The 21,434-nt window shown below is 44.8% G+C and overlaps 2 protein-coding genes across 5 annotated transcripts in view; one reads left to right on the top strand and one right to left on the bottom strand.

The window, feature by feature from the left end:
- coq4 (coenzyme Q4 homolog (S. cerevisiae)) overlaps window positions 1-21,434 on the top strand; it is a 52,595-nt gene that overhangs the window by 3,826 nt on the left and 27,335 nt on the right. For both annotated transcript variants that reach the window (XM_062055308.1, XM_062055309.1), the window contains exon 2: window positions 1-113. This exon is cut by the window's left edge and continues 129 nt beyond it. The gene's annotated coding sequence lies outside the window, so the exon portion shown is untranslated. The remainder of the gene's footprint in view (window positions 114-21,434) is intronic.
- Window positions 1-21,434, bottom strand: part of traf2b (Tnf receptor-associated factor 2b) — a 40,855-nt gene that overhangs the window by 1,262 nt on the left and 18,159 nt on the right. For all 3 annotated transcript variants that reach the window (XM_062055303.1, XM_062055301.1, XM_062055302.1), the window contains 5 exons: window positions 20,978-21,052; window positions 20,688-20,894; window positions 16,260-16,563; window positions 186-334; window positions 1-96 (listed from right to left, as the gene is read on the bottom strand). The exon at window positions 1-96 is cut by the window's left edge and continues 1,262 nt beyond it. In XM_062055303.1, coding sequence (XP_061911287.1) covers window positions 1-96; window positions 186-334; window positions 16,260-16,563; window positions 20,688-20,894; window positions 20,978-21,052 — 831 coding nt within the window. The remainder of the gene's footprint in view (window positions 97-185; window positions 335-16,259; window positions 16,564-20,687; window positions 20,895-20,977; window positions 21,053-21,434) is intronic.

The raw sequence follows: 21,434 nt of genomic DNA on the forward strand, positions 1-21,434 counted from the left end.
GCTGGTGGGCCGCTGGAAGGACGTGGAGGTGACGTCGGGCCTGAAGGCGTCGATGATGTGCTCGCGGTTGTTCTGGTCCAGGAGCATCAGCGTCACCTGGAGGCAGACCGCAGGTGAGGTCGTTTTTATGCTGGGGACATTCAGCATCTGTGGCGTGGGGATGGGGGGGGGGGGGGGTGTCCTACCTTCTGGCTGAAGGGCCACTTGAGCAGCGCGTCGTGGCGCCCCCGCATGACCACGAAGAAGAGCGACAGGTGCGTCCCCCGCCCCGTGCCGTCGCCGTTCAGGTACAACCTCAGACACATTTTGTAGCCGTACTTGCTGGAGTAGAAGGCTGCGGACAACAACACGCTGTTAACGTCACATGACACATGACACCACCCTGATGTCAAACATGGGTGGAGGACAGCTGGAAAGTCCCCGTGACAAAAGAAGGGTCAAACATATCCGCTTCCGTGGCAGCTGTAACTGAGTGTGCGCTCCATGAATGGAGTGTTTATAACATGGTAAAACACTAAACCCACACATAGACCACGGTAACTGAGTGTGCGCTCCATGAAGGGAGTGTATGGTAGTAACATAGTAAAACACTAAACCCACACACAGACCACGGTAACTGAGTGTGCGCTCCATGAATGGAGTGTTTATAACATAGTAAAACACTAAACCCACACATAGACCACGGTAACTGAGTGTGCGCTCCATGAATGGAGTGTTTATAACATAGTAAAACACTAAACCCACACATAGACCACGGTAACTGAGTGTGCGCTCCATGAATGGAGTGTTTATAACATAGTAAAACACTAAACCCACACGTAGACCACGGTAACTGAGTGTGCGCTCCATGAATGGAGTGTTTATAACATAGTAAAACACTAAACCCACACGTAGACCACGGTAACTGAGTGTGCGCTCCATGAATGGAGTGTTTATAACATAGTAAAACACTAAACCCACACATAGACCACGGTAACTGAGTGTGCGCTCCATGAAGGGAGTGTAAAAAGTAAAGTAAAGTACCAATGCTTGTCACACACACACTAGGTGTGGCGAAATTATTCTCTGCATTTGACCCATCACCCTTGATCACCCCCTGGGAGGTGAGGGGAGCAGTGGGCAGCAGCGGTGGCCGCGCCCGGGAATCATTTTTGGTGATTTAACCCCCAAATTCAACCCTTGATAATGAGTGCCAAGCAGGGAGGAAATGGGTCCCATTTTTATAGTCTTTGGTGTGACTCGGCCGGGGTTTGAACTCACTATGGTAGTAACATAGTGAAACACTAAACCCACACATAGACCACGGTAACGGAGTGTGCGCGCCATGAAACTAGCGTATGGTAGTAACATAGTAAAACACTAGACCCACACATAGACCATGGTAACGGAGTGTGCGCTCCATGAAAGGAGTGTAACATAGTAAAACACTAAACCCACACATAGACCACGGTAACGGAGTGTGCGCTCCATGAAACTAGTGTATGGTAGTAACATAGTAAAACACTAAACCCACACATAGACCACGGTAACGGAGTGTGCGCTCCATGAAACTAGCGTATGGTAGTATAATAGTAAAAGACTAAACCCACACATAGACCACGGTAACGGAGTGTGCGCTCCATGAAAGGAGTGTAACATAGTAAAACACTAAACCCACACATAGACCACGGTAACGGAGTGTGCGCTCCATGAAACTAGCGTATGGTAGTATAATAGTAAAACACTAAACCCACACATAGACCACGGTAACGGAGTGTGCGCGCCATGAAACTAGCGTATGGTAGTAACATAGTAAAACACTAGACCCACACATAGACCACGGTAACGGAGTGTGCGCTCCATGAAAGGAGTGTAACATAGTAAAACACTAAACCCACACATAGACCACGGTAACGGAGTGTGCGCTCCATGAAACTAGTGTATGGTAGTAACATAGTAAAACACTAAACCCACACATAGACCACGGTAACGGAGTGTGCGCTCCATGAAACTAGCGTATGGTAGTATAATAGTAAAAGACTAAACCCACACATAGACCACGGTAACGGAGTGTGCGCTCCATGAAAGGAGTGTAACATAGTAAAACACTAAACCCACACATAGACCACGGTAACGGAGTGTGCGCTCCATGAAACTAGCGTATGGTAGTATAATAGTAAAACACTAAACCCACACATAGACCACGGTAACGGAGTGTGCGCGCCATGAAACTAGCGTATGGTAGTAACATAGTAAAACACTAGACCCACACATAGACCACGGTAACGGAGTGTGCGCTCCATGAAAGGAGTGTAACATAGTAAAACACTAAACCCACACATAGACCACGGTAACGGAGTGTGCGCTCCATGAAACTAGTGTATGGTAGTAACATAGTAAAACACTAAACCCACACATAGACCACGGTAACGGAGTGTGCGCTCCATGAAACTAGCGTATGGTAGTATAATAGTAAAAGACTAAACCCACACATAGACCACGGTAACGGAGTGTGCGCTCCATGAAAGGAGTGTAACATAGTAAAACACTAAACCCACACATAGACCACGGTAACGGAGTGTGCGCTCCATGAAACTAGTGTATGGTAGTAACATAGTAAAACACTAAACCCACACATAGACCACGGTAACGGAATGTGCGCACCATGAAAGGAGCGTATGGTAGTAACATAGTAAAAGACTAAACCCACACATAGACTATAGTAACTAAGTGTGCGCTCCATGAAATGAGCGTATGGTAGTAACATAGTAAAACGTTAAACCCACACATAGACCACTGTACCGGAGTGTGCGCACCATGAAAGGAGTGCATGGTAGTAACATAGTAAAACACTAAACCCTCACATAGACCACGGTAACGGAGTGTGCGCTCCATGAAAGGAGTGTAACATAGTAAAACACTAAACCCACACATAGACCACGGTAACGGAGTGTGCGCTCCATGAAACTAGCGTATGGTAGTAACATAGTAAAACACTAAACCCACACATAGGCCACGGTAACGGAATGTGCGCACCATGAAAGGAGCGTATGGTAGTAACATAGTAAAAGACTAAACCCACACATAAGACTATTGTAACTTGAGTGTGCGCGCCATGAAAGGAGTGCATGGTAGTAACATGGTAAAACACTAAACCCACACATAGACCACAGTAACGGAGTGTGCGCTCCATGAAACTAGCGTATGGTAGTAACATAGTAAAACACTAAACCCACACATAGACCACGGTAACGGGGTGTGCGCGCCATGAAACTAGCGTATGGTAGTAACATAGTAAAACACTAGACCCACACATAGACCACGGTAACGGAGTGTGCGCTCCATGAAAGGAGTGTAACATAGTAAAACACTAAACCCACACATAGACCACGGTAACGGAGTGTGCGCTCCATGAAACTAGTGTATGGTAGTAACATAGTAAAACACTAAACCCACACATAGACCACGGTAACGGAGTGTGCGCTCCATGAAACTAGCGTATGGTAGTATAATAGTAAAAGACTAAACCCACACATAGACCACGGTAACGGAGTGTGCGCTCCATGAAAGGAGTGTAACATAGTAAAACACTAAACCCACACATAGACCACGGTAACGGAGTGTGCGCTCCATGAAACTAGTGTATGGTAGTAACATAGTAAAACACTAAACCCACACATAGACCACGGTAACGGAATGTGCGCACCATGAAAGGAGCGTATGGTAGTAACATAGTAAAAGACTAAACCCACACATAGACTATAGTAACTAAGTGTGCGCTCCATGAAATGAGCGTATGGTAGTAACATAGTAAAACGTTAAACCCACACATAGACCACTGTACCGGAGTGTGCGCACCATGAAAGGAGTGCATGGTAGTAACATAGTAAAACACTAAACCCTCACATAGACCACGGTAACGGAGTGTGCGCTCCATGAAAGGAGTGTAACATAGTAAAACACTAAACCCACACATAGACCACGGTAACGGAGTGTGCGCTCCATGAAACTAGCGTATGGTAGTAACATAGTAAAACACTAAACCCACACATAGGCCACGGTAACGGAATGTGCGCTCCATGAAACTAGCGTATGGTAGTATAATAGTAAAAGACTAAACCCACACATAGACCACGGTAACGGAGTGTGCGCTCCATGAAAGGAGTGTAACATAGTAAAACACTAAACCCACACATAGACCACGGTAACGGAGTGTGCGCTCCATGAAACTAGTGTATGGTAGTAACATAGTAAAACACTAAACCCACACATAGACCACGGTAACGGAATGTGCGCACCATGAAAGGAGCGTATGGTAGTAACATAGTAAAAGACTAAACCCACACATAGACTATAGTAACTAAGTGTGCGCTCCATGAAATGAGCGTATGGTAGTAACATAGTAAAACGTTAAACCCACACATAGACCACTGTACCGGAGTGTGCGCACCATGAAAGGAGTGCATGGTAGTAACATAGTAAAACACTAAACCCTCACATAGACCACGGTAACGGAGTGTGCGCTCCATGAAAGGAGTGTAACATAGTAAAACACTAAACCCACACATAGACCACGGTAACGGAGTGTGCGCTCCATGAAACTAGCGTATGGTAGTAACATAGTAAAACACTAAACCCACACATAGGCCACGGTAACGGAATGTGCGCACCATGAAAGGAGCGTATGGTAGTAACATAGTAAAAGACTAAACCCACACATAAGACTATTGTAACTTGAGTGTGCGCGCCATGAAAGGAGTGCATGGTAGTAACATGGTAAAACACTAAACCCACACATAGACCACAGTAACGGAGTGTGCGCTCCATGAAACTAGCGTATGGTAGTAACATAGTAAAACACTAAACCCACACATAGACCACGGTAACGGGGTGTGCGCGCCATGAAACTAGCGTATGGTAGTAACATAGTAAAACACTAGACCCACACATAGACCACGGTAACGGAGTGTGCGCTCCATGAAACTAGCGTATGGTAGTATAATAGTAAAAGACTAAACCCACACATAGACCACGGTAAGGGAGTGTGCGCTCCATGAAACTAGCGTATGGTAGTAACATAGTAAAAGACTAAACCCTCACATAGACCACGGTAACGGAGTGTGCGCTCCATGAAAGGAGTGTAACATAGTAAAACACTAAACCCTCACATAGACCACGGTAACGGAATGTGCGCACCATGAAAGGAGCGTATGGTAGTAACATAGTAAAAGACTAAACCCACACATAAGACTATTGTAACTGAATGTGCGCGCCATGAAAGGAGTGCATGGTAGTAACATGGTAAAACACAAAACCCACACATAGACCACAGTAACGGAGTGTGCGCTCCATGAAACTAGCGTATGGTAGTAACATAGTAAAACATTAAACCCACACATAGACCACAGTAACGGAGTGTGCGCTCCATGAAACTAGCGTATGGTAGTAACATAGTAAAACACTAAACCCACACATAGACTATGGTAACTGAGTGTGCGCTCCATAAAACTAGTGTATGGTAGTAACAAAGTAAAACACTAGACCCACACATAGACCACGGTAACGGAGTGTGCGCTCCATGAAACTAGCGTATGGTAGTAACATAGTAAAACACTAGACCCACACATAGACCACGGTAACGGGGTGTGCGCGCCATGAAACTAGCGTATGGTAGTAACATAGTAAAACACTAGACCCACACATAGACCACGGTAACGGAGTGTGCGCTCCATGAAACTAGCGTATGGTAGTATAATAGTAAAAGACTAAACCCTCACATAGACCACGGTAAGGGAGTGTGCGCTCCATGAAACTAGCGTATGGTAGTAACATAGTAAAAGACTAAACCCTCACATAGACCACGGTAACGGAGTGTGCGCTCCATGAAAGGAGTCATAGTAAAACACTAAACCCACACATAGACCACGGTAACGGAATGTGCGCACCATGAAAGGAGCGTATGGTAGTAACATAGTAAAACACTAAACCCTCACATAGACCACGGTAACGGAGTGTGCGCTCCATGAAAGGAGTGTAACATAGTAAAACACTAAACCCACACATAGACCACGGTAACGGAGTGTGCGCTCCATGAAACTAGCGTATGGTAGTAACATAGTAAAACACTAAACCCACACATAGGCCACGGTAACGGAATGTGCGCACCATGAAAGGAGCGTATGGTAGTAACATAGTAAAAGACTAAACCCACACATAAGACTATTGTAACTTGAGTGTGCGCGCCATGAAAGGAGTGCATGGTAGTAACATGGTAAAACACTAAACCCACACATAGACCACGGTAACGGAGTGTGCGCGCCATGAAACTAGCGTATGGTAGTAACATAGTAAAACACTAGACCCACACATAGACCACGGTAACGGAGTGTGCGCTCCATGAAAGGAGTGTAACATAGTAAAACACTAAACCCACACATAGACCACGGTAACGGAGTGTGCGCTCCATGAAACTAGTGTATGGTAGTAACATAGTAAAACACTAAACCCACACATAGACCACGGTAACGGAGTGTGCGCTCCATGAAACTAGCGTATGGTAGTATAATAGTAAAAGACTAAACCCACACATAGACCACGGTAACGGAGTGTGCGCTCCATGAAAGGAGTGTAACATAGTAAAACACTAAACCCACACATAGACCACGGTAACGGAGTGTGCGCTCCATGAAACTAGTGTATGGTAGTAACATAGTAAAACACTAAACCCACACATAGACCACGGTAACGGAATGTGCGCACCATGAAAGGAGCGTATGGTAGTAACATAGTAAAAGACTAAACCCACACATAGACTATAGTAACTAAGTGTGCGCTCCATGAAATGAGCGTATGGTAGTAACATAGTAAAACGTTAAACCCACACATAGACCACTGTACCGGAGTGTGCGCACCATGAAAGGAGTGCATGGTAGTAACATAGTAAAACACTAAACCCTCACATAGACCACGGTAACGGAGTGTGCGCTCCATGAAAGGAGTGTAACATAGTAAAACACTAAACCCACACATAGACCACGGTAACGGAGTGTGCGCTCCATGAAACTAGCGTATGGTAGTAACATAGTAAAACACTAAACCCACACATAGGCCACGGTAACGGAATGTGCGCACCATGAAAGGAGCGTATGGTAGTAACATAGTAAAAGACTAAACCCACACATAAGACTATTGTAACTTGAGTGTGCGCGCCATGAAAGGAGTGCATGGTAGTAACATGGTAAAACACTAAACCCACACATAGACCACAGTAACGGAGTGTGCGCTCCATGAAACTAGCGTATGGTAGTAACATAGTAAAACACTAAACCCACACATAGGCCACGGTAACGGAATGTGCGCACCATGAAAGGAGCGTATGGTAGTAACATAGTAAAAGACTAAACCCACACATAAGACTATTGTAACTTGAGTGTGCGCGCCATGAAAGGAGTGCATGGTAGTAACATGGTAAAACACTAAACCCACACATAGACCACAGTAACGGAGTGTGCGCTCCATGAAACTAGCGTATGGTAGTAACATAGTAAAACACTAGACCCACACATAGACCACGGTAACGGAGTGTGCGCTCCATGAAACTAGCGTATGGTAGTATAATAGTAAAAGACTAAACCCTCACATAGACCACGGTAAGGGAGTGTGCGCTCCATGAAACTAGCGTATGGTAGTAACATAGTAAAAGACTAAACCCTCACATAGACCACGGTAACGGAGTGTGCGCTCCATGAAAGGAGTCATAGTAAAACACTAAACCCACACATAGACCACGGTAACGGAATGTGCGCACCATGAAAGGAGCGTATGGTAGTAACATAGTAAAACACTAAACCCTCACATAGACCACGGTAACGGAGTGTGCGCTCCATGAAAGGAGTGTAACATAGTAAAACACTAAACCCACACATAGACCACGGTAACGGAGTGTGCGCTCCATGAAACTAGCGTATGGTAGTAACATAGTAAAACACTAAACCCACACATAGGCCACGGTAACGGAATGTGCGCACCATGAAAGGAGCGTATGGTAGTAACATAGTAAAAGACTAAACCCACACATAAGACTATTGTAACTTGAGTGTGCGCGCCATGAAAGGAGTGCATGGTAGTAACATGGTAAAACACTAAACCCACACATAGACCACAGTAACAGAGTGTGCGCTCCATGAAACTAGCGTATGGTAGTAACATAGTAAAACACTAAACCCACACATAGACCACAGTAACGGAGTGTGCGCTCCATGAAACTAGCGTATGGTAGTAACATAGTAAAACACTAAACCCACACATAGACCACGGTAACGGAGTGTGCGCTCCATGAAAGGAGTGTAACATAGTAAAACACTAAACCCACACATAGACCACGGTAACGGAATGTGCGCACCATGAAAGGAGCGTATGGTAGTAACATAGTAAAACACTAAACCCTCACATAGACCACGGTAACGGAGTGTGCGCTCCATGAAAGGAGTGTAACATAGTAAAACACTAAACCCACACATAGACCACGGTAACGGAGTGTGCGCTCCATGAAACTAGCGTATGGTAGTAACATAGTAAAACACTAAACCCACACATAGACCACAGTAACGGAGTGTGCGCTCCATGAAACTAGCGTATGGTAGTAACATAGTAAAACACTAAATCCACACATAGACTATGGTAACTGAGTGTGCGCTCCATGAAAGGATTGTATGGTAGTAACATAGTAAAACACTAAACCCACACATAGACCACAGTAACGGAGTGTGCGCTCCATGAAACTAGTGTATGGTAGTAACATAGTAAAATACTAAACCCACACATAGACTATAGTAACTAAGTGTGCGCTCCATGAAAGGAGCGTATGGTAGTAACATAGTAAAACGTTACACCCACACATAGACCACTGTACCGGAGTGTGCGCACCATGAAAGGAGTGCATGGTAGTAACATAGTAAAACACTAAACCCTCACATAGACCACGGTAACGGAGTGTGCGCTCCATGAAAGGAGTGTAACATAGTAAAACACTAAACCCACACATAGACCACGGTAACGGAGTGTGCGCTCCATGAAACTAGCGTATGGTAGTAACATAGTAAAACACTAAACCCACACATAGGCCACGGTAACGGAATGTGCGCACCATGAAAGGAGCGTATGGTAGTAACATAGTAAAAGACTAAACCCACACATAAGACTATTGTAACTTGAGTGTGCGCGCCATGAAAGGAGTGCATGGTAGTAACAAGGTAAAACACTAAACCCACACATAGACCACAGTAACGGAGTGTGCGCTCCATGAAACTAGCGTATGGTACTAACATAGTAAAACACTAAACCCACACATAGACCACAGTAACGGAGTGTGCGCTCCATGAAACTAGCGTATGGTAGTAACATAGTAAAACACTAAACCCACACATAGACTATGGTAACTGAGTGTGCGCTCCATAAAACTAGCGTATGGTAGTAACATAGTAAAACACTAGACCCACACATAGACCACGGTAACGGAGTGTGCGCTCCATGAAACTAGCGTATGGTAGTAACATAGTAAAAGACTAAACCCACACATAGACCACAGTAAGGGAGTGTGCGCTCCATGAAACTAGCGTATGGTAGTAACATAGTAAAAGACTAAACCCTCACATAGACCACGGTAACGGAGTGTGCGCTCCATGAAACTAGCGTATGGTAGTAACATAGTAAAACACTAAACCCACACATAGGCCACGGTAACGGAATGTGCGCACCATGAAAGGAGCGTATGGTAGTAACATAGTAAAAGACTAAACCCACACATAAGACTATTGTAACTTGAGTGTGCGCGCCATGAAAGGAGTGCATGGTAGTAACATGGTAAAACACTAAACCCACACATAGACCACAGTAACGGAGTGTGTGCTCCATGAAACTAGCGTATGGTAGTAACATAGTAAAACACTAAACCCACACATAGACCACAGTAACGGAGTGTGCGCTCCATGAAACTAGCGTATGGTAGTAACATAGTAAAACACTAAACCCACACATAGACTATGGTAACTGAGTGTGCGCTCCATAAAACTAGCGTATGGTAGTAACATAGTAAAACACTAGACCCACACATAGACCACGGTAACGGAGTGTGCGCTCCATGAAACTAGCGTATGGTAGTAACATAGTAAAAGACTAAACCCACACATAGACCACAGTAAGGGAGTGTGCGCTCCATGAAACTAGCGTATGGTAGTAACATAGTAAAAGACTAAACCCTCACATAGACCACGGTAACGGAGTGTGCACTCCATGAAAGGAGCGTATGGTAGTAACATAGTAAAACACTAAACCCACACATAGACCACGGTAACGGAATGTGCGCACCATGAAAGGAGCGTATGGAAGTAACATAGTAAAACACTAAACCCTCACATAGACCACGGTAACGGAGTGTGCGCTCCATGAAAGGAGTGTAACATAGTAAAACACTAAACCCACACATAGACCACGGTAACGGAGTGTGCGCTCCATGAAACTAGTGTATGGTAGTAACATAGTAAAACACTAAACCCACACAGACCACGGTAACGGAATGTGCGCACCATGAAAGGAGCGTATGGTAGTAACATAGTAAAAGACTAAACCCACACATAAGACTATTGTAACTTGAGTGTGCGCGCCATGAAAGGAGTGCATGGTAGTAACATGGTAAAACACTAAACCCAAACATAGACCACAGTAACGGAGTGTGCGCTCCATGAAACTAGCGTATGGTAGTAACATAGTAAAACACTAAACCCACACATAGACCACAGTAACGGAGTGTGCGCTCCATGAAACTAGCGTATGGTAGTAACATAGTAAAACACTAAACCCACACATAGACTATGGTAACTGAGTGTGCGCTCCATAAAACTAGCGTATGGTAGTAACATAGTAAAATACTAAACCCACCCATAGACTATGGTAACTAAGTGTGCGCTCCATGAAAGGATCGTATGGTAGAAACATAGTAAAACACTAAACCCACACATAGACCACAGTAACGGAGTGTGCGCTCCATGAAACTAGTGTATGGTAGTAACATAGTAAAATACTAAACCCACACATAGACTATAGTAACTAAGTGTGCGCTCCATGAAAGGAGCGTATGGTAGTAACATAGTAAAACATTAAACAAACACATAGACCACTGTACCGGAGTGTGCGCACCATGAAAGGAGTGCATGGTAGTAACATAGTAAAACACTAAACCCTCACATAGACCACGTTAACGGAGTGTGCGCTCCATGAAACTAGCATATGGTAGTAACATAGTAAAAGACTAAACCCACACACAGACCACGGTAACTGAGTGTGTCTTATGTACAAAAGTGTGCAACATAGTCTGAGGAACCCATTTACTGTAATTTGTTGTGATATTACAGACATTTTACTGTGAAATAACGGTTAATTGTTGTGAAATATAAGAATATTGTAACTTTTTTCCGATATTTTACAACATTTGTTGTAATGTTAGAGTAAAGTTTGATTGCAGTATTTTATTGTGAAAAGATATTGTTAAATGCTGGTCAATTTGTACAGTGTAGCAGTCGTCGTAGTGGTGAACAATGGGGAAAAGCAACATCCAGATGGTTGTTGGAGCTGGTATTAATCCATGTTTTATATCCTTATAAATACTCAGAATTGCACATTTCTTACTTCTTAAAAATGACAGAAGAAGAGGAAGCGAAAATTCGCACCCTGGGGACGATGCAAGTATACTTACTGAAATGTAAAGATGAAAGTATTTGATATGACACAAAGCCAAGCAGTGCGTAGTGTTTCTTTACAAAATGTTACATTGCCAACTAGTGGCATGGCATGCATATTACAGCAAGTCTAAACAATGTGCCCTAGAGCCGTGGTTCTCAAACAAGTACCACCATAATGACCAGCATTAAAACACAGTAGCATAGTAGTATTTAATCAAAACAAGGCAGAAGTTTTATTTAACAAGTATATATTTAATAGTGTTGGCCACTGTAACATTACACACAGTTTGAACAGTAACACTGTGTTATAAAAAAATAAAACACTGTACATGTACTTTAATCAAGTGATTCCTTGACGTACCACGGTTTAAAGAAACAATGTTTTCTTTTTTTTTTTTTATTACATAAATACCAGTTTTTCCTTGATTGTTGTCATATAAACGTCAACTATTATGATTGAGTAACGCTCCAGTAGCCTCGTGGGCCACTAAACCTAACGTGAGCCTGTGTCCTACGTTGCTATGTTTACACATAAACAATCTTGTGATTCAGTACATTTTAAATCCCTTTTCTTGTATTCAGGCTCCACAAAAAGCTGTTGTCGGTTAACCAGACCGCCTAAACATGAATTTGTTGTGTGTAAATAACGCCGGAGAGCAGTTTTTTGAATGCCGTAAAACCTAAAAGGGGGTTGATTTCCGAATTAAAAAACAAAACAAACGTTTTTTCCAACCAATTCAATGGGCAACAAAGCACATGATGTCCCAGGGTCAAGTTTTTCGTGCGTGTGTGTGCGTGTTTCTTCCTGTTTAGTCCGCACGTTTTTGTTCCACTTCCTGTTTTTGTTATTATGTTTTGCAGTGATTTCACCACTGTCTGAGCGCAGTTCTCCACACATGCTCTTGATTAGTGATCAGGTGACTCGCCTGCCTCTAAACACTAATCGGGAGGGTTTATCTATCAGTGTCACCTTCTTTGCGACACTGATTTTTGTCTACTGCAGGGGTTCTTAACCTTTTTGATTTCGGGGCCCAACTTTTCTACTACAGAGGGGCCCAAGGTCCACTAAAATTACTAACACTGAATTGGTAATCTTATACTCTTGATTTTAACCGTCTTGGAGTACCGGGGTGTCTAGAACAAACTGGCGTGGTGACCCAGCTCATCAGGGAAGCCCGGGAGAATAAGGGAGACCTCACAGTGCTGTGGTTAGACCTACCCAATGCATATGGATCTACCCTACACAGGTTGGTCCAGACCACAATGACAAAACAATGTACCATACCATGTCCTGGATCCTAGATTATTACAACCAATTCAGGATAAAAGTCACGGCAGGGGAAACAACATCAAAATGGCATAGGTTAATCACAGGCTCTGTAACCTCGTTCGCCCTGGCAATGATAAACATGATTGTGAAGTGCAGAGGCCAAGGACCCAATTAGGGACCCGCCAGCCCCCAATCAGGGCTTTTTATGGATGACCTGACTGCCACCAGAGTCAGTGCCAGGATGCAAGTGGATCCTCCAAGGGTTGGAAAGACTCATACGGTGGGCTCAGATGGGATTCAAACCAGATCGCTAGTGGTGAAGAAGGGCAAGATCACAGTTAGGTTCCGGTTCGACATTGAAGGGTCAATAATACCACCAGTGTCAGAGAAGCCTGTGAAGAGTTTAGGCAAGGTCTTTAACAGCAGCCTTAAAGACTCTTCATCTGTACAGTCAGCCAGTCAGGAACTGGACAGCTTGCGGAGATCATTGGACAATTCTGGCCTCCCGGGCAAGTTCAAAACGTGGATATACCAGTGTGGTATATTACCAAGGATACTCTGGCCGCTTCTTGTCTATAAGGTCCCCATCTCCACTGTGGAGACCCTGGAGAGTAAGGTCAGCACCTATCTCAGGAGATGGTTGGGGTTGCCCAGAAGCCTTAGTAACATCGCCCTCTATGAGAACACTACAAAGCTTTGGTTGCCCTTGAAGTCACTGGAAGAGAGGTGCTGCTGTTAAGAGACTCGAAGGACCCAAAGCTAGCCCTGGCAGGAATTGTGGCGAAGACCAGAAGGAAGTGGAGTGCCCAGGCGGCTGTGCTGGATACAGACGAAAAACTGCGCCACAGAGATCTGGTGGGTGTAGTGGCCCGTGGCAGAGCAGGTTCGGCGATGTTCCCAACACCACCTCAGCACAAGCAGAACAAGGGTAAGGGGAAGCGGAGGCAGACACAGGAGGAGGTCAGGACTAGGGATGATGTTTGTTAAGAAATTATCGATTTCGATGCCATTATCGAATCCTCTTATCGAACCGATTCCTTATTGATTCTCTTATCGAATCCAGATAGGCTACAAGTGAGCAGATATGGAAATTAACCGGCAACAGTTAACGTTAGTTACTCACCGGCACTATCACTGGGACTGCAGGTTGAAGCAAAGGAAGAAGGGCGGGTTTCGTCAGCTCTGTCGCTGCTTCTCCACGTGTCAAAGACACAACACGTTTCTCTAACCCTCAGGTTGTGTACGCCCTGAACAGGTTGGTACATATTTGTTGTACTGCTCCCCTTACAGGAAAGCCAAGCCTGGCAATAATTGCAGACAGCTGTTTCCTCGTCATATTTCTTAGTAAAGTGAAGCCATGCCTTGGAGCGTTTTTTCCGGTCCATTGTTGTTGCTGCTTCTGTATCTGCCGCCGAATGACTGAGCTACGTCATTTCCTGTGACACAGGATTCGTTCCCAGGGATTTAGAATAAAGAACCAAATCTTTTTCTTTACTATAGTGGTTTCGATTTGATTGATTGATTGAAACTTTTATTAGTAGATTGCACAATACAGTACATATTCCGTACAATTGACCATTAATTGGTAACACCCGAAGAAGTTTTACAATTTGTTTAAGTCGGGGTCCACGTTAATCAATTGATGGTAAAACAATAACAGGAACCGTTTCTCAAAAAGGGATTCGAATCCATGGAATCGGTTCTTTTCTTATCGAACAATCGGGAGAACCGGTTTTCGAACATCATCCCTAGTCAGGACAGCAGCGGAAGAAGAAAGGACTAGCAAAGCTGCTGGTCTGAGTCAGCAGGGGGCCTGGAACAGATGAGTGCATGCAATGGACCACAAAATACCCTGGTCGGAGCTGTGGCAAGCTGAACCACACTATCAGCTTCCTGATCCGGGCAGTCTATGATGTTCTGCCTAGCCCAGCGAACCTGTTCACCTGGGGGAAAGCTGAGACTCCAAACGGCCAACTGTGTTCAGTAAGAGAAACTCTGGAACACAATTTGAGCTCCTGCCCAACTCAGCCAGGGTCGGTAAACCTGGCACCACAACCAGGTGCTGAAACCGATTGCAGAAGCCATCTGCAAAGGTATTACCAGCCGCAGCAGAGTGCGCACTTCCACCTGCGCAATTGCTTTTCTCAAAGCAGGAGATCAGCCAAAGGCAGTTTGCAAAAGAGCACCAGCAGGAATCCTGGCAACTGCACAAGACTGGCAGCTCTCTGTAGACCTGGAGAAGCAGCTGTGGTTCTCCCAGAACATTGCCAGCACCACCTTGAAGCCAGATATCCTACTGGTTCCAGAAAGCACCAAGAACATAATAATAATGGAGCTGATGGTGCCACGGGAGGACCGCTTAGGGGAGGCCCATGAAAGGAAGAAGACCAAGTATGAACACCTGGTCATCAGCTGAAGTGAACAAGGCTGGAAGGAAAGATGTATGTCCATCGAGGTTGGCAGCAGAGGATTTGCCATCCTCTGCCATCAAGAACATCACCGAAGCAGCTGATAAAGCCTCGAGATGGCTCTGGATCCAAAGAGAAAAACCATAGCGAGGACAAGCAAGTGCCACCTAAACACAAACCACTTTTTGCGGTTTGGTTACCTGGGAGAGGGTGTATGATGTTTGAAAGACCCAAACCACCTTATGACCCCAGGAACATCACTGAGGACGTGTTCAGGTGCATCAGAAGATGTATCGAAGAATTCAATGAAAGAAAAGCAAATGAAAATACAGCTTCACTGCTCATAATTTTTTGCGAGTAACAAACTTCTCTATGACTTTAGGTCCAGACTTCTTGTGTTTGTTTGAGATTGCCATTATGCCACAAGTGGTGGAAAAGTGTATTACAACGGAGTACCGTTCCAGCCCATACGGACCACAGCTGAGAAACAGATATTTTTTGGCGGCCCTATGGTTAAACACAGCTCTTTTGTGACTCATAGTGGCACACCACATGTTGGTGTTTTTGTTCATGCCTCTTACCGTCTCCCGAGCAACTACAGTCATGCAAAGTCTTGACAAAGCTGTCACATTTATGAGTTATATAAAGTGTCGTAGGTGCGCTTCAACTGCCATTTTTTTATTTCCTTATTTACAGATAAACATGAGTCTGCGTATGTTACGTAATGTCTTCTTTTAGCAAAAAAGCAAAAAACTGGTGCAGAGTTCCTCCTATGATGCTCTGACAGAGGTTGTGTTCATATTGGTAAGTAAGCATTAAACGGACACAATATTGCTATCACAGGAGGCCGTCATTGTGCTAGCTCACCTGGTGAGAACATCGCTGGCGTTTGACCCCTCATGGCGTCGAGTCTGCGGCGCGGGAAGTCCGAGATCTTCCACACGAAGACGCCGTCAAATGTGCACCACTGAATCTCCCGCACCAGCTGCTCCGTTTCAGACAGCTGGAAGTCCCTGGTGGCCAGGACTCTCTCCAGCTGGTTCATCTTGTTGCTCAGGTTCTCAATCTTCTCCTGGTCCAGGCGGTGCTGGTGCGAGAAGGCCTCCAGGGTCACAGAGCTGCGCTCCACCTCGCGGTTTAGCACGCAGACGATGTTCTCCAAAGCGCTCACCTGCGTAGAATATGCAGGCATGTGAGCACACTTTGAGGAAAAAGAGGAAAACTGACAAAAAAAAAAGAGGAAAATGTCTAATCGACATGAAGTGCTGCCATGCAAGCGCCAAAAGAAAATTTAGAAAATCAATTTTCTGCAATTGGGTGCATTTCTACACTATATTATAACTTTCACTATTTTGTCATTCCAATGAATGACGCACGGGGGGCGCCACTGACTCCCATATAGGTTTGTTTGATATACTTTTAATTTCTTTTTTAAAATGTTGATTTTTTTTTAAACAAGGCATTTAGTGTAAATAAAATCTATATCTGCAGCCTGACAAAACATTTACTTGTAAATGATCAGTATTGTTATTTATTTCCCGTTCAAAGCTGCTGAGCACATCGTTCAGACGTCTCTACGGTTTCAAAATAAATACTGTATTCTTAAGCAACGTTTGTTTTGTTTTGTATGTTATCGTTTTTATGATACCATTTCAATAAAGATTACAAAAAAGAAAACCATGCTAAAGGTGACGGCGTACATGAAAATAACTGCCGTAAAACAAGTTGACAGAAGTGACATAGTCTTCACGCATGCATGGGCCGATTGTGTCTTCCGGTACCGATCGTGGAGAGAAAACAGGTTTACATAATTCCCCCACGGAACTTTTGTTATTGTTGGAGCGTTCTGTTCAATTACAGGTTTTCACGGGACACATTTTCGGTGTTGTGTGTTGTTGCTGTGAGAAGCCACGGATGTGTACTTACTGCTAAATTGCTGATAAGAACAAAAAGTCGGAATGTCATTAAAATAATTAGACTTAGACTTAGACAAACTTCATTGATCCACAAGGGAAATTGTTCCACACAGTAGCTCAGTTACAAAGGATGGAAAGGATAATGCAGGTATAAAGTAGACTAAAAATGTACCATAGTAGCAATATAAAATAACATATGTAATATTTACGTATTATATATACAGTATACAATACATACTGATATATTATATTATATGAGAGTACATCCAGCAGAAAATATACATTATAAACAAAGAGAGGTAGCTAACATAGGTCAGGTAATAGACAGATACCATCTATTGCTGTACGGCGAGTGATTATACAGCTGGATGGAGTTTTTGAACCGAACACTGTGGGAACGAAGCTGAAGGAGCCTGTTGGAGTATGAGCTCCGCTGTCCCTCAATTGTCTGGTGGAGTGGGGTGGGCATGATTTTCCATGATGGCGAGCAATTTGTCCAGTGTCCTCCTGTCCCTCACTGACACAAACGCTTCCAACTGCGTGCCAATAGTTTCCGGATCAGTTTGTCAATTCAGTTTAAGTCCCTTTTGCTGGTGCTGCTCCCTCAACAAACCACTGCAAAGTACAGGGCACTGGCCAGAACAGACTTAAAAAATATCCCCAACAGCTTGCTGCACACATTAAAGGACCTAAGCTTCCTCAGGAAAAAGAGTCTGCTCATGCCCTTCTTGTATACAGCTTTGCTGTTGTCCTTCCAGTCCAGTCTGCTGTTCAGACTGGACTGGTACTCCCAGGTACTTGTACTGCCCCACTACTGCCACCTCCCAGCCCTGGATGTTGATGGGCTCCACAGGGGTCATTTTCTTCTTGAAGTCAATGGCCGGCTCCTTGATCTTGTCCACATTAAGGAGTACATGTTTCGCCTGAGACCACTCCACAAAGTCAGCGATCAGTGTCCTGTACTCCAATTCCTGTCCCTCTCCGATACACCCGACCACAGCAGAGTCATCAGAGTATTTCTGCAGATGGCAGGACCTGGAACTATACTGAAAGTCTGAGGTGTACAGGGTGGACAGGAAAGGAGACAGGACAGTCCCCTGTGGAGCCCCTACACCACTGACCACAGTATCCGACAGGGAGCTCCCCAGTCACACAAACTGGGGCATGTCAGTAATCAGTGATCCAGGAGACAATGGATGAACTGACACCCATCCTGAGCAACTTGTCACTCATCAGAATTGGCTGAATGGTGTTGAAGGCACTGGAGAAATCAAAGAACAAGATCCTCACAGTGCCCCTCCCACCATTCAGGTGAGAGTGAGCATGATGCAGCATCATTCACTTCTACATGGGGCTGATACGCAAACAGGGAAGGAGCCACCAGGGGTCTCAGCTGAGCCAGCACAAGTCTCTCGAGGTTTTGAAGTTGTTATAGAGGGCTTTGAAGGCTACAACGGTAACTCTTATTAGCTGCATCTTCCAAGCGTTTATCATGTTTAAAATACAAATTTAAAAAACGACGTGTGTTCTTGTCTTTCAAAAGTATTGTGAATGATAGGCAAAATTCCAAAAAAAGTGCAGTTCCCCTTTGAGCAAAAACAAACAATGGCACAAACAAAATAACTTCCGTGTGTGGACTCATGGAGGAGGTTTGAAGTGGTCACCAAGCTTTCGGGGAACAGGAGTGGGCCAACAAACTGAATGTTTTTTTCAACAGATTTGATTTTGGCCCCACAAACACCCTCACATTCAAACCCCGCTCCGCACCAGCCCAGCCATTCACACTTTTCAGCATGGTCCACGTTTGTTCCAGAAAACTCAGGGTATGTGCGGAGCAGTTAACTGGCGTGGTCCAGTACATTTTTAACCTGAGCCTCGGTCTGGAAACAGTCCCCACTCTCTTAAAGACTTTGTGTGGTTCCAATTCCTAAAACACCTTTTCCCCAAGGAGCTGAACCACTTCATTGCCCTGACCTTCCACTTCATGAAGACCATGGAGCAGATCATCCTCAGCCACTTTTGCACGCCAGACAGTGTCAGCAATGGACCCCTTGCAGTTTGCTTACTCTCCAAGCATTGTGTTAGATGATTCCATCATCTACCTGCTGCATCGGGCCCTCACCCACCTGTAGGCCACTGGAAGTGCGGTGAGAGTCATGTTCTCAGACTTCTCAAGCGCTTTCAAAACCTTCCAGCTGGCACTGCTACAGCTGAAACTTGAAGAGGCGGGAGTGGACCATCACCTGGCTGCACAGATCATCAACTACCTTGTCGACAGAACGTAGTACGTGAGGCTGCGTAACTGTTCTTCAGATGTGGTAGTTTTCAGCCAAGGGGCTCCCCAAAGGAGGGTGTTTTCACCTTACCTGTTCACGCGTTACACCCCAGACTTCAGGCACGACTCCAACCGCTGCCATCTGCAGAAGTTCTCGGACGACTCTGCAGTGAGGACATGTAAGTCTGGGGGGAGTGAGCAGGAATACGGAGAAGTCACCTCAGGCTTTGTCGACTGGTGTGCACGTAATCACCTGCACTTGAACACCAGTAAGACAAAAAGCTTGTGATTCACTTCCGGCAGTCAGCTCAACCACCCACACATCCAGAGACCAGAGATAGAAATAGTGGACTCATTTAAATATCTGGATGTTGACCTCAACAACAAACTGGACTGGACTGACAACTTAAACACCTTGTACAAGAAGGGTCAAAGTTGCCTACACCTCTTGAGGAGACTGAGGTCCTTTGGGGTGTGCACTGTGCACTTATTATGACACTGTGGTGGCTTCTGTGGTGTTCTATGCCATAGTTTTATGGGGTTGGGTGTAGCATGGTCAGAGACAGGAACAGACTTAATCAACTGATTAAGAGATCTGACTGCGTCCTAGGCTGCCCACTAGACAGCATTGAGGAGGTGGACGACAGAGGATGTTGACCAAATTGACATTCTTAATGTCTAATCCCTCTCACCTCATGCATGACACTGTGGAGGCCCTGAGTAGCTCATTCAGCATTAGACTGTTACCTTCCACAGTGCAAGGAGTGCAGTTTTTTTTCTACCCACAGCCATAAGTCAAAGTGCAGTAATCAATCGCGGTTTCTGGAATTTTATCACAGTTTATCATTACATTGGTAATCGTTATATCCTAGTCCAGTAATGCCATTTTTTGCTTGCGCCCTAAGAAGCTTTAACAAGCTAATGGGTTAATATGTCAGACATGTTCTCTAAAAGGATCAAAACGGCATCACAGTAGCGACTACGCTGGAGCAAAATCCCAGCTTTATTTTGATGGCCTTGGTGTGAAAGGCACCGGTGAATAACAGCAGAAGCTATGATGTTTTAATTTTGCTGTAGATAGTATCAACTCCACTCGGGACTTACCTTCTTTTCTAAGTCCCCAGACGGCATAGAGGATGAGGCTCCTTCCTCTGGAGCCCTGTACAGACCCAGACCCGAGTCTTCCTGCCACTCGCCAGACCCTTGGGCCTCAGTGTTGGGGCGGGCAACAGACAGAACCATGGGCAGCAGCAGGCGCAGGTGCTCCATGACGCTGCTGTGCTCGTGGTCATTCAGTTTGCCATTGTCCGTCTATGAGGTGGTAATAATAACAATGACCTAAATGTTGTTTTTGTTACATTGGACTAGAATTTTTGGAGGACAAGGGGACTCACCACAAACTTGCAGCCAACTGGGCTAAAAGAACAAGCACTCTTGGACTTTACACAGGCCCGACTATGATCACTCAACTGAAACAGAAAAATAGGAGGAAGTCAACTTTGGACCAGTCAGTTAGTCATTTCATAATCAACGACTTCTGCATTTCATTGCCTATAAACACTCAAGGGAGATCGGCTGATACCGATCACGTTTTCCCTGTAAACGTTGTTGTGTTTTATTTCTAGTGATTGCTATTGACAATTTAACAATATCAACACTATCAAGTTAAAGTTATAGTACCACTGATAGTCACACACACACACTAGGTGTGGTGAAATTATCCTCTGCATTTGACCCATCCCCATGTTCACCCCCTGGGAGGTGAGGGGAGCAGTGAGCAGCAGCGGTGGCTGCGCTCGGAAATCATTTTGGTGATTTAATGCACGGTGGAACAGGTGTTAGTGCATGTGC

The sequence above is a fragment of the Entelurus aequoreus genome, linkage group LG08, assembly GCF_033978785.1.
Source record: "Entelurus aequoreus isolate RoL-2023_Sb linkage group LG08, RoL_Eaeq_v1.1, whole genome shotgun sequence".
Lineage (NCBI taxonomy): Eukaryota > Metazoa > Chordata > Actinopteri > Syngnathiformes > Syngnathidae > Entelurus > Entelurus aequoreus.